Here is a 13,971-nt window from a genome sequence, read left to right on the forward strand (position 1 = left end):
CTGCCTCTCTGCCTACTTGTGATCTCTGTCAAATAAATAAATAAAATCTTTAAAAAAAAAACAATTAAAATGAGAACCACCATACAATGCAGCAATTCTACTTCCGAGTATATATCTACAGGTGACAAAAACACTACCTCAGAAAGACCCTGCATATGGCAGCATCAGGTCCAATAACCGAGACATGGAACAACTCCAGCATCCATCACTGGACGACTGGACAAAGCAGCTGTGCTACACATGCACTAGAGTATCAGTCAGCCATAAAAACAAGAAAACTACCATTCGCGACAACATGGATAGATCTCGAAGGCAATATGCTAAGTGAAATAAGTCCGACAAAGACAAACACTGTGTGGTCTCACTTACGTGTGGAATCTATTTAAAAAAAAAAAAAAAAACTCATAAAAAAAGAGATCAGACTTGTGGTACCTGAGGCGGAGGGTGGGAGAAGGGGGCGCAGGAGGAAGACGGTCAAAGATACAAACTTCCAGTTCTGTGGTAACAAGTCCTAGGGACAGACTGTGCAACATGGTGCCTACCGCTAACACTGCTGTAAGACATACAGGACAGTCATTAGGAGAACACTGAGCGTCCTCGTCACACGGAGAAGTTTCTGTGTTAGCGGATACACTGTGGTGGTCATTTCACAGCGTAGGGAAATCAAACCACCTCCTGAACACCTGAAACTTTCACAGCGACGGACGGGGACTATTTTGCAACAGAGCTGAAAAAGCAAACAAATGAAAAGAGCACCAAGGCTCAGAGAGGTCGAGGAATGTGCCTAAGTACACACAGCCAGGAGGTGAGGAAACCAGGACTTGGGCTGCACAGCCCAGGCTGCACGTGTGAGCACAAGCGAGGAGCATGTGAACGCGGCCTCTGACCCCATGGGAGCAGGCGGCCAGAGCCCCGCGCGGCCAGCCCCTGGGGTACCTGGTGCTCCTGAGCTTCGAGACAGCCCCGCCTTGCACTTTCCCTTCGATCTCCTCTGCGGAGTGCACGTTCAGCTCCAGGGAGACTTTCAGCTGAGACATCTTAATGGCCATATACACTGCAGGAAGGGTTTTAAACCTCTCTGTTGGGTTACGTGAAAACTCCACAAAGGCTCTGCTCCACAAAGAGAAAGAAAAAAATTAGTTGATCGGGCATCTGGGAAAAAGGAACTAAGTGCACATTAATCTCTCTCAAGACTAGATGGAAATTTTTAGCTCTACCTCCCCTTGAAATACCAGTAATTCTTCATTCTGTAATTAACCAAGAAGGGTTTCCCTAAATGAAATTACTTAATAAGAGAAGTGAAAATTACAATGATGCACCATTAGAGTAAAACCAGGGATCAGCCTTCTACAAATGCGGGTAACGCAGAATAAACACCAACACTAATGAGATTTTCAGCTACAGAATCTTAATTCTCAAAATGAACACAGGAAGACAGCTTTTTGAGTTTTGAGGGTTTTTCTACTTTACTTTAAAACAAAACACAGTAAGATAAAAGCACACAAGTGAGGTGAGTGATCTCTGTGATTTCCCTCTATAAACCCCATCAAGTTTACCACCAGTCGTGCTGATGACGCCCCACACTACCACCCTCTCCTGCATCCCTGGGCGCCCCCCCCCCGATCCCTTTCTCTGGGAGATGAGAACCAAGCAGGCACGGGGTGTCTGCTGGACATTTCCCGGTATAAAGAAAGCAAGCTTCAAGTTCACATTTGCTTGTACATGAACACTCCTGGGTCAAAACATCACACTCACACAAACAGACCTATGACCCCGACAAGCACCGGCATGGAAATGTGTACCCTGAGCCCTGGAAAGGACACACCCCATGAAGAGCGTCCATCAGGTCAAAGAGGCAGCCCGGCCCCTAACTGTTCCGGCCTATGTGTGTGTGCGTCCCTGCGCCTCACTTCTCTGCAGGGACCTTGGGCTCTCCTCTGCCCTCCGCCCTCCTAAACCCGCCCCCTGGTGGACTCCCTGTTGAGCATGCATACCTTCCCCCGGGTATGTGCCCAGCTTGTTCACACGCCCCCACCCCATCATGTCAGCCTTCTCTAGAGGGCTCCTAAGCCCCTCCTCAGAAGCAGTTTCCATGGCACTCAAGACCCCACTTCCATAATGCTCAGCTTGCAGCAGAACCCCAAAGTCCCGCTGGGACCCCCCATACCTCCCCCCACCCCGGAGTGGGCTCCTCCCAGCCCTTCTCTGGACAATGCAATCTCGAAGACCTGCCCTCCTGGGCCCTCCTCTCTTCTTTGTCCCGCACAGGCCATCAACAGCCAAACCCAAGAGAGCTGGTCTCACCTGTCACCTCCTTTGTTTCCAATGTTGCCTCTGGTTTAGGTGACCATGTCGTTTAGATAACTCATCGTTCCCTGACCAAGTACCACAAAACAGAGCAGCTTGGAACACTCGGGGATCTCCACACACCCATCTACTCATGCCCACACTGATCAGGCAGCCACGAAGGACCCCCACCACCCAGACCTAACACAAAGCCAGCCACTGGCAAAAAGGCCTCCGGCTGTGCCTCGCACACAACCCACACTCTCCAAAGTCCCAACTGGGCTCACGCTGGGCTCCTGCAGGGTCAACACCGCCTCCTGCCCCGCCAGCCCCTCTGCTGTCCACCTCACACACCTCCTTAGGAAGTCCCAGTGAATGCTACTGCTCCCGAGGCCAGGAAAGAAGGTACTCCGGCCACCTGGGCCTCTCCCACGACATTTCACGACGGGCCATCATCTGCAGCACCCCACAACGGGGTCGAAACTTTGTATGGGAGGAAACGGTACATCCCTATACTTGCTACCTGTGCTCAGATGCCCTTCACACCTGACACGGGCTCCCTGCTCCCATGGGCCCTGCATGGTCCCAGAAGGAACACGGCCTTTACTCCACCCAACAGTGACCCACGTCACTGCCTTTGAAGGCTTGGTGTGCGAGAACGGCTCCTGGCACGCCCAGAACAGCACCGCTCCTTCCACAGGGAGCTGCCAGGACATTGCCGCGGTGACTAAAAAGCCAGAAATACAAGGAACCATGCAAAATAGAATCGAAATCCCTGCAACAAAGGCTTAGACGGGAAGCACGTGAAACAAACACAGAATCTACCCCAAGATGCAGATCCGCCAGCGACCAGACTGCCAGCCGCTTGAGCCGTCAGAGCGCGCCCGCCGCGACGGGAACCTCAGCAGCCCAGGCAGAAAGACTGGCAGCATTCGGCAAAGAGAACTTCACCGTGAGTCCAGTGTCAAAGAAGTGATTCTGTAAATGTGGTTAAGAATTTCCATGTAATCTGTATTAGGATATTTGAAAACATAGAGACATCATAAGCTTAATTAGTTCAATTGGTAATAGTTGTTAAAAGAACTTAGGAGACTTCCTCAGGCTGTGACTTTGCCGTGCGAGCACACACGGGGCCAGGGAAACACACGCAGCTTACCAAGAACATCAAATATCAAATCATAGGAACAGAACTTAAAATGTCTGAGGAAATCAACCCAAACAGAAAAGGGACTGACTATGCTCAGCGTGCGTTACTGGACATCGGTCAAGACAAGATGCACGTGTTTCTTACTCCCTAGATTTACAAAGTTTTATAAATGAAATCGCTTATACAACATCAGAAGAAAGTTTCTAACTCAAAACTAAAATTCAATTTAAAACTGCAAATAGGGGTGCCTGGGTGGCTCAGTGGGTTGGGCCGCTGCCTTCTGCTCAGGTCATGATCTCAGGGTCCTGGGATCGAGTCCCGCATCGGGCTCTCTGCTCAGTAGGGAGCATGCCTCCCTCTCTCTCTCTGCCTGCCTCTCTGCCTACTTGTGATCTCTCTCTGTCAAATAAATAAATAAATAAAATCTTAAAAAAAAAAAAACTGCAAATAGTCCTTTCTGCACATCAGCAGTCCCTCTTGGAAATAAAAATTCAAAGTGATACTTCAAAACATGCCATCTTGTCTCCCATATCTGCAACTAGAACACGTGCGATACGACTGGGTTTTCGCAGGACTTGTCTTCCAGAAATGCGAGCAGATAAGCCCTACTCTGGGGCGTCTCTATGACCAAGAAAGTGACATATCGCTAAGGACACCCCATGAAAACCTAAGGACAGGCTCACGCTCCAAGCACCCGCCCCAGCACCACACGGCACCACCGAGCCTTCCTGGTATCAGACCACCAAGCTCCCAGCTTAGCTCCTCTAGGAGCTCCCTTGGTTGAAAAAAAGGATACATCAGTGCAGACAAGATAAACCCAAGCTGTGTTCTGAGGCCATGCGGAGTGGCCTGGATAGGGACGCACCTCCGCAAGCACTGGGTGTTAAGATTTAGTTCCTGCAAACACCGAGCACGTGATGGCCTTTCATAATGGCAGCTGCTACAAAACACGCGACTTACTTTGCACCATCGAAGACGATGGATTTGACTTGACCACACTGTCGGAAGAGAGACTGCAGCTGTTTGTAGTAGAGGAATCCGTAGGGCGGGATGTGCTTCAGCTGTAACACACGGGGCAGCGTTCGTCAGAGCAGGCATGGCAGCAAACACAGAACACGACAGCGAACCCAGTAGTTACAGTGTCCGTGAGCTAAGGCAGCTGCACATTAGCTCACAAAAACGAAATTCACTGTGTGTAACCCTAAGACGTAGACTCTATGGTTAGGTATATTAAATGACTGAAGACTTTTACATTATAACTAAATTTTAATGACAAGTATATGTTAAATAAAAGATAATTCTTTCTCTGTTAAAATAATCCAAAATCCAACACAGAAACACTAAGAGCTGTGTTTTATTTGACTTTCAAGTAAGCAAGCTAACTAAATGCAACTCTTTAAAAGACTCTTTCTGCGTAAGGAGTAGGGGATCTGGGGGGAGCACAGCACAGGTTAGGGACGGGGCACGCCCACCATCACAGCCAGAAATGAAGCGCACTGAGCCTCGGCAGACCCCTCCCAGCCCCCAAGGCTCGCTCTCCCCCTTCTGTCCCAGTGACCCCTTTCCAGGCTCTGGCAGAAAACCTGAGGCCCCGGCCCCCTGCCACTAGTCCTGCTTGTCTCAGGACCCACCCCGGCCCCACGAGAGAGGCTCTGAGCTGTCTTGGTGAGTCTCCTGAGACAAAGGACGGAGTCGCCCTGGGACTCAACCACCCGCAGAAATAAGCTGATGGTAAACCCCTACCTCGCCCCACCTCGAGGGGTCAGTGCGAGGCTCAGAGAAGCACATCACAAAGAGCATCTCAGGCAAGCGCTGGGTCAATACCAGCTCCAGTCTGGCTTCTACTCACAGGGGAGACAAATTTGTGGCCCCCAGAGTGCCTAGCGAGCAGGCAGCCTCGTGGATGAGGGAGACAAGCACGGCTCCGGGTCTGAGGAGAATCCTGAGGATCCTTCTCCAGCGGCACAGGGCAGCGGAGAACACCACGAGGGCTTCGAGGAAGCCAAGCAAAGGAGCCTGGTCGGCCCTGAAGGTCACAGGGCAGGGTCCCCAGCAGCGATACAAGGCCAACGACCACCTTGTGAACGAAACCCCCGCCCCTGGATTGTGAGGCGCATCTCCGCAGCTGGTCTCCAGCCTGAGCGCCAGCAGCTTCGAGGCTCTTCGAAGATCTGCACAGCGCGCAGGTCATCCGCGACTCCCGACCCGCACACCCCGACCCACACACCCCATCTCCTCGGGAACCGTGGGCACTTCCACAACAACAAGGAGAGCTGGCACATGGGGCGCTTACTGCATGCCAGCCAGTCTGCCGAGGGCTTCCCCCCGCCGCTGTCAGGGACACCAAGGGAACCGAGAAGGTGGACGGACGCGCAGGCCCCACACGCTTCATTCCGGGTGTGGGTCCTGAGGTCGCCGTGCGCTCAGGTTTAAAGAAACGCCTGTGGCAGATCACAGTCACTGAAAACACGTGTTCTCTGAATGCTCCTTTCCAGGCCATTCCTTCTAGTCCAGACTCTCGGGCACGGGGCCCTCACATATGAATTAAAAAATACTCGCTCTCTAGCTGATTCTACTAGAACATGTTCAAGCCTGGGGATGACAGTTTAAATCCCAGTACAAAGCTGCCAACCGGTAACACTGTACTTTGTGTGAAAGGAAATTGTTAGCTCAAAGTTCTTAAACTTAGGGAGAAGTGTCCTAAATCCTTCAAAACAGCACATGATCAATCGGCATTGGTCACAAATATATAATTTCTCAAGGCTTTCTTTCAAGGGCAGGTCTGCAAAATAGGAAGCCAAACTGAGGAGCAAGTAGATGTCTGTGAAAAGGTCAAATGAGCCATAATGTTCACTTTAGGGGGAAGAAAAATCCACCAGGTCCCTATAAAAGTGGGAGCCCCGGAAGGGATATGGCGCTCGCGACAGCCACACAGAGGGGGAGCCCCTACCACGACGGTGGTCTTCGGGTCTTTGCCGGCCAGCTCCCTCACCGCCATCTCCTCGTCAGGCTGCCCGAACGCGAAGTAATTGGGGTAGAAAGCGCCGGCCAACACCACCTGGGGGAGGAGTAGACTTTCATGAAGCGGCAACATGACTTGTGGGTCTGTCTCAGCGGTCTGCTGACCTCTTCCCAGCACGACGTCCCAAACATCTGGAAGCTGAGGAGGATTTATATTAATACGCTAGAGCTTCCACAAATCAAGTGGAAGGTCACAATTCTGGTTATCTCACCGTCACCAACAGAAGCACTCCGGACATGTCCCTCCTCGAGGAGCCCGTCTCGAGGGAAGCTCAGGAAGCAGCGGCGAGCTGGGTGATGGCACGAGTGATGGCACACGCTCTCCCACCCGCTGTGTGACACACTCACCTGTGCGGGCCGGCGCCTCCCCAGACTGCGAGCAGCACACCGGTGCGCACTTCCACACAGCACTCTGCGAACAGTCCCTCCTCCGTCAAAACACAGCCTCCGCACATACAGTCAGGGAGGACTCTCCCCAGCCGCAAAGCAACTTGACATCCAGAAAACACCGTCCTCCAGCACCGCTTCGTTCACAGACACCCACCTGCGACCCAGTGCTGCCTGCTACTGTGGACAGACGGGGTCCTGCTCAGAACCCGGAAGCAGAAGCCCCTTCGTGGGACATGCCTCCGTCTACACCATCCCTGTAAGGTCCCGTCCGACAAGCTGGCCTGATCCCGCCCTCTCAAGTCAGTATTTCCAGTGTCAGACAAGGGCTACAAATGCTGAGTCATATTAAGAACATTCTTAGTATGCTAAACGCCAAGACGCGAGGACGTGTCCTCAAGCACATCAGCAGCTGGTGGGCCACAGAGCGCGGCCTGCGGACAGCTCCGGGCCGCGCTGAACTTGAACTGTGCTCTCCCCCAGCGCAGCGTGAACATCACGGGCCTAAGGTCTCTAGAGGCCTGGTCCGCAACAGAAAGAAGGCGCGGGCACGCCCGCCACGGCGCTGGCGAAGAGGAAGGATGCCAACAGACGCCCGGCGGCCCCAGCGCACCTGCAGGATGAAGCGCTGCTTGAGCGCGTGGTCCTGGTCCACGACGGGCCGCCGGGGCTCAACGTGCATGTTGAACTGGGAGACCCTGTCCTTCAGGTCTTCGTACAACTCGGCCACCTAAGGAAACACGCCGCAGTGGGGGTCTCAAAGGCCTCGCACCACGCAGAGTAAGGAACACACTGGAAAACAAGCGCGCAAGGGGAAGACGCGCGTGTACCGGATGCAGCACCGCATTTACTAAGGGTCGCCGTATTAAAGGTGAATGAGTAAGAAATGGAAAGGATCTGGGCGCCGGGGGCTCAGCCGGTGAAGCGTCTGCCTCCAGCTCGGGTCACGATCTTGGGTCCGGGGATCGAGCCCCACGTCGGGCTCCCTGCTCAGCGGGGAGCCTGCTTCTCCCTCTCCCACTCCCCGCCTGCTTGTGCTCCCTCTCCCGCGCGCATGCGCTCTCGTGCGCTCGGTCAAACAACTAAAAATCTTTAAAAAACAAAAAGGAAATGGAAAGGACGCTCAGCGTGACACTAACAGAAAATACCAGGACACACGGCAGTGCGCGCTCCACGGCCCCGTCTGTAAGCGCAGGCACGCACGTGCGTACACACACACACACACACACACACACACACGCGTACCCACAGTGCCTCTGGGCATCGCAAGAGCAAGTGACTAGAACATACCCTCTGCTTTTAAGTCCTTTACACACCTCAAAACCCCCTCCCGGACATGTCCTGCTGCTGTGATTGAAAACAAGCCGAGAACAGGAGCACCCGAGTGGCACAGTCAGTCCAGTGTCCAACTCTTGATTTTGGCTCAGGTCACGGTCTCACGGTCGGGAGATGGAGCCCCACATCAGGCCCCACAATCAGCGCACAGTCTGCTGCAGAGCCTTCCTCTCCCTCTGCCCCTCCCAACATGTTCTCTCTCCCACAAATGAACAAAATCTTAAAACAAAACCAAAGAAAAACAAGCTGAGAGCAAACAGGGCTGCTGGAGGAACACGGGTGAGGGGCGGGCGCTGCAGAGCGCACTGTTGGGAGGAGCACCCGGTGGCGAGTGATCACTAAATTCTACTCCTGAAACCAGTATTACACTGGGTGTTAACTAGAATCTAAATAAAAAACAAACACAAAAAAACCCAAGCCCAAGTGACCAAACGTTCAACAGCTGCTCTGAACAAAATCCCCCAGTTGCAATAAAAACCATTTCCCAAAAAACCTCAAACTTCATAGCATACATAAGAGCACACAACCCCCAACACCTATAAATTGTTCATAAACTAATTTACCACAAAATTATTTCAATAAACTAAAGTAAAAACCCTACAAGCCACAGGTGTGACCATTAACTGGAAAACAACCGAAAAGAACTGGAAAGACAGAAAAATTTATTTTTTTTAAAGATTTTATTTATTTAATCACTTCTCGGCCTTTTGGCTAAGATCAAGTCAAGATTTTATTTATTTGACAGAGATCACAAGCAGGCAGAGAGGCAGGCAGAGAGAGAGGGGGAAGCAGGCTCCCCGCTGAGCAGAGAGCCCGATGCGGGGCTCGATCCCAGGGCCATGATCCGAGCCGAAGGCAGAGGCTTCAACCCACTGAGCCACCCAGGCGCCCCAAGACAGAAAAATTTAAAAGCCATGACCTCGGAGGAGGTGGGAAAAGCCGGGAACGTGAAGGAAGGGCCAAGCCTGTCACCCACGTGTCAGCCTGTGCACTTCCATGTTCCTGAAACCTTTCTTAAGGCTGTTGTCACATAGGACTTCTCTAGTTAAAAATCAGTTTAAAAGTATGCAAGTCAGTTTTTGTTATCAAAATGCAAAAAATCTGAAATGAACCACAGAACAAGATATCTAAAAATATTTCTAAGTGAAAACTCAAATATCCTACTTAAAAACTCTTCAGTCAAGGAGGAAACAGACACTAAAAAGAGACAGGAGTAGGGACGCCTGGGTGGCTCAGTGGGTTAAGCAGCCGCCTTCGGCTCAGGTCATGATCCCAGCGTCCTGGGATCGAGTCCCACATCGGGCTCCTTGCTCAGCAGGGAGCCTGCTTCTCCCTCTGCCTCTGCCTGCCATTCTATCTGCCTGTGCTCACTCTCGCTCTCTCTGACAAATAAGTAAAATCTTAAAAAAAAAAAGAGACAGGAGTAACAATGATCCCTACTTACCAAAATCAATGCGATGTGACCCCATTTGTGCACAAGAAAATACATAGCTTTAAATGCTTTTAACTAGAAAAACTGGGAAATATTAACGGTTTAAATATTCGTCTCAGGAAGACTAAAATACTAAGCCAAGAGACAAAGAACTAATTAACAGAAACAAGCAAAAATCAATTAAAATCCTCTCCCTTTCCCTTCCCCCAAAAAACCCTACATCGAAGACCAATGAAGCCAAGAGCCAGCCCTCTGAAAGCGGAGCAGGCACGTAGCCAAGGGCCAACCCAGCAGGCCCAGCTGTCCACAGCAGCACAGTCCACGGCCAGGTTCCAGGTCTGGTTCCTGGGATACAGCCTCTCAGGCCCTGGGACACGGTGCCACAGAAGAGTGTCCTGGCGGCTGAGGCCTTGGGGCTGACTAGCAGCAGGCGACAGCGGCAGGATTTAGGGTGGAGGCCCGGCGCCACGCTGAGCCAGCGCGAGTTCTCCAGGAGTGGACAACCACGTAACTGGCGTCAGCTCTGCGGGCACCCCAGGCCTACATAACCACCCCCCAGTAAAACCCTGGACACCAAGTGGGCCTCCCCAAAAAGCAATACCGCACGCCGGCTGTCACCATGGCTGTTGGCAGAGCTGGCCACACCCGCAAACCCACAGGGGAAACAATGGAAGCCTTGCACGTGTGTCGTCTGGACGTCTCCCCGTGTGCCTTTCTCTTTTTTAAGATTTTACTTATTTGACAGAAAGAGAAACAGCGAGAGAGGGAACACAAGCAGGGGGAGAGGGAGAAGCAGGCCTCCAGACAAACAGGGAGCCCGATGTGGGGCTCAATCGCAGGACCCTGGGATCATGACCTGAGCTGAAGGCAGACGCTTAATGACTGAGCCACCCAGGCGCCCTCCCCTTGTGCCTTTCACCTTTGCTCATTTTAACCTGTATCCCTTAGCTCTAATAAGCTATAACCGGGAGTAGAAAAGCTTTTCTGAGATCTGAAAGTCTTTCTAGCCAATCACTGAGCCGAGGGTGGTCTCGGGGACCCCCTGAACACACAAATCCAATCAAGAATCTCAGAGGGCACAAGTACACAATATTCAGAACGAGCAAATGATTTTATCACTTTTGAAATTATAAAAACACTTGTACTCTATATCATACTTAAACACTCATATTCATAACAGCTAAAATTAACAAGTCAGGAAACAGATGCTGGCAAGGATGTGGAGAAAGGGGAACCTCCTGCACTGCTGGTGGGAATGCAAGCTGGTGCGGCCACTCTGGAAAACAGCATGGAGGTTCCTCAAAAAGTTGAAAATAGAGCTACCCTACCACCCCACAATCGCACTACTGGGTATTTACCTTAAAGATACAAACGTAATGATCCTAAGGGGCATGTGCACCCGAATGTTTATAGCAGCAAAGTCCACAATAGCCAAACTATGGAAAGAACCTAGATGTCCATCAACAGATGAATGGATACAGAAGATGGGGTATATATATACAATGGAATACTATGCAGCCATCAAAAGAAATGAAATCTTGCCATTTGTGATGATGTGGATGGAACTAGAGGGTATTATGCTGAGTGAAGTAAGTCAAGCGGAAAAAGGCAATTATCATATGATCTCCCGGATATAAAGAAGTGGAGATGCAACGTAGGGGGCTTGGGGGGTAGGAAAAGAATAAATGAAACAAGGTGGGATCGGGCGGGAGACAAACCATAACAGACTCTTAATCTCATAAAACAAACTGAGGGTTGCTGGGGGGAGGGGGGTAGGGAGAGGATGGTTGGGTTATGAACACTGGGGAGGGTGTGTGCTATGGTGAGTGCTGTGAAGTGTATAAACCTGCGATTCACAGACCTGTACCCCTGGGGCTAGTAATACATTATATGTTAATTTTAAAAATTAAAAAAATATATATATACATTTGCATAAAAAGCAAAAAAATGCATATTCATGAATTGCATACCATGAAAACTGCATCATGAACACGTGCCACGGACACAGACCCCATAGGAGGCGGCACGCTCACCACCATGCTGCCCAGCCCAGGCACTGCACAAATACCCACAGAACTCACGACTCACCTCTCGGATTCTCTTGATCTGAATGTAATTTAACCGCCCCCAGTCAAGTTCATCCTTTAAATAAAGGCACAACACAATGTTAATGAACAAATTATAGTGAAATGTGGCTACCCTAACACATCTACATCATCAGAATTGTAAGTCAAAAAGAACATGGACACCAACCAGAGAAAAACCACGGCTGACTTTTTAAAAGGAAGCTTTAACCTTAACATAAGTAGCTGTTCTGACGGTACCTCTAGACTTGGCAAATCTAAACACACAAACCCATCAACAGTCTTTTGGAACTAATCAGTTTAGAAGGAGAACAAAACCTGACCCAAAAAAAGGAGGCCTACATGTTGAATTCTCTAAAACCGAGCTGACAACACCAAAAGCAAAGGCTTCAGAGTTCTCAGCTGGGAACGGATGCCCCGAGGTCCACACCTACAGGCACAAAGCACTGGCAGCCAAGGGGGCTCCTGACCCTACGGAGGACCACGGGGGCTTGGAGGCGGAAGGCCAGCCACACAGCCGTTCTCGGCTGCAGGCCCCAGGAGCCGCCCTTGCGAGGGTCCACTGCCGGCAAAGCAGGCTCTCTGCCCTTGGACGGCCTGCGCACTGCTACAGCCTTGCTCTTCTGAGGACAGGCTTGGCGCTCTCCTGTGTCCCCTGCGGGGATCAGGCCAAGAAAAGAACCCTGGGAGAGTCTCCCGGGTCACTTACAACCGGCTACAAGTGAAGGAAACAGCTAACCAACCTTCGGGTGCCGCAGCTCTCCTCTCTGTCTGCAAGTCTGCCAAGCCTAAAAACCAATGACCCCATTGCAGAAACAATTTATTATTAGCTGATTAAAAATTTTTAAAGTCTCATTTCAACACATTTTGACCACAGAAAACTTACAAATTTAATTTTTTCCAGTCAATTTCATAAAATTGGACTCTCACCCCCATTTATTTCTTCCAACATGGTCTTTCATGTTGGACAGCAACAAGCCTCACAGTGTTTTCAGCAGAGACAGGGCGAGGGCAGGAAAATGGACTAACAACCCGTGGCAGGCGTTTCCGCGCTCACACCGAGATTACTTACTTTAAACGCTTCAACGAGTGCAATACAGTCGCTCTTACTATTGCCAGAGAAATGCACCTTGTTCCTACAAACAGATAACAAACAGCGTCATGCGATACTGTTAGAATAAACTGACTTTAAAAAATACGACTTTTACGTACCTGTATCCATCAAGATGCTGCCTAAACGGCATTGCAAAAAAGTTCTTCAAAGAAAGAGCTGCCGCTAGCAACAGAAAAACAAAGACGAGGCAAGGTCGTTGGAGTGGCACTCCAACCCCTCCGGCAAGCTCCTGTGGGCCCACACTTACCTATAATCAGACATTCGTCCAGACATCCAAATACGTGTCCGAGGACTATGAGTTTACCAAGCTGCTGATTAACGGGGAGCTGGGCTAGAACTCTTCCCAAGAAGGTCAGTTCCCCGTCATGGGGGTTCTCATCTTCTCTCTGCCCACTCACGGCCAGTGCCCCAACCTTGACGAAATAAATTAGCCTTGTTAGCAAGCACTGACGACTTCTTGCTCTTTCTTCCCTTAAGGCAGGGAGTCTAAACAGGAAATGAAGACCAAATTCTGGTGATTAAGATTCTAAAAGATATCTAAATTAACTTATGAAAACTTAATGCTACCAAAAAGTTCTTTTAATTTACTCTTAGGAAGTTAGAATACATCTCACTATTTTTTAAAAGGGTGACGCTGCGAGGTGACACTACACGCACTGTAACACACATGGCCTGCACCATACGGAACCAAACGCCTAACTCCGCACCGTGGTCGCTCACGACGCCACGGTGGGGAGCAACTTCCTTAACGTGACGAAGTCTATTTCACAGAAACCCACACAGGAATCAAAATAAAGGCAAATACCAGAGCAGCCCAGCTTCAGGGCCAATGCAGGGGAGGCAACACAGTTTCCAGCAGGGGAAGGAGACGGAACCGCAGGGAGAGTGCGCGGAAGCCGACGGCCCCACAGGCCGACGCCGCCTGCCCCAGGGATCCCCGGGCATCGGCCTATAACCACTCTGCTCAGACCCTCATCGTGCAGAAGAAAGGCACAGACAGCGTTTGGCGGCAATGACTCCGACACGCAGGGAGGTGGATTCCAGAGCGCCGTTGAGCAGCAGCGCATGGGTCTCTCCCCCCGGCACTCACGGGAACCCTGCCCACAGCGGCGGGGAGGGGGGAAGCCACGGAAGGCTGCGAGCCCTGAGCCTTGGCAGGACAGCG

At 50.9% G+C, this 13,971-nt stretch overlaps 1 protein-coding gene across 1 annotated transcript in view; it reads right to left on the reverse strand.

The window, feature by feature from the left end:
• The window catches only part of TDRD9 (tudor domain containing 9), an 87,972-nt gene that overhangs the window by 27,688 nt on the left and 46,313 nt on the right, over window positions 1-13,971 (reverse strand). The window contains exons 15-23 of the mRNA XM_032839586.1: window positions 13,054-13,219; window positions 12,905-12,968; window positions 12,765-12,828; window positions 12,436-12,480; window positions 11,697-11,750; window positions 7,455-7,571; window positions 6,384-6,491; window positions 4,394-4,494; window positions 937-1,110 (exon numbers count right to left, since the gene is read on the reverse strand). Coding sequence (XP_032695477.1) covers window positions 937-1,110; window positions 4,394-4,494; window positions 6,384-6,491; window positions 7,455-7,571; window positions 11,697-11,750; window positions 12,436-12,480; window positions 12,765-12,828; window positions 12,905-12,968; window positions 13,054-13,219 — 893 coding nt within the window. The remainder of the gene's footprint in view (window positions 1-936; window positions 1,111-4,393; window positions 4,495-6,383; window positions 6,492-7,454; window positions 7,572-11,696; window positions 11,751-12,435; window positions 12,481-12,764; window positions 12,829-12,904; window positions 12,969-13,053; window positions 13,220-13,971) is intronic.

The sequence above is a fragment of the Lontra canadensis genome, unplaced genomic scaffold (genome assembly GCF_010015895.1).
Source record: "Lontra canadensis isolate GAN:19392208 unplaced genomic scaffold, GSC_riverotter_1.0 scaffold108, whole genome shotgun sequence".
Lineage (NCBI taxonomy): Eukaryota > Metazoa > Chordata > Mammalia > Carnivora > Mustelidae > Lontra > Lontra canadensis.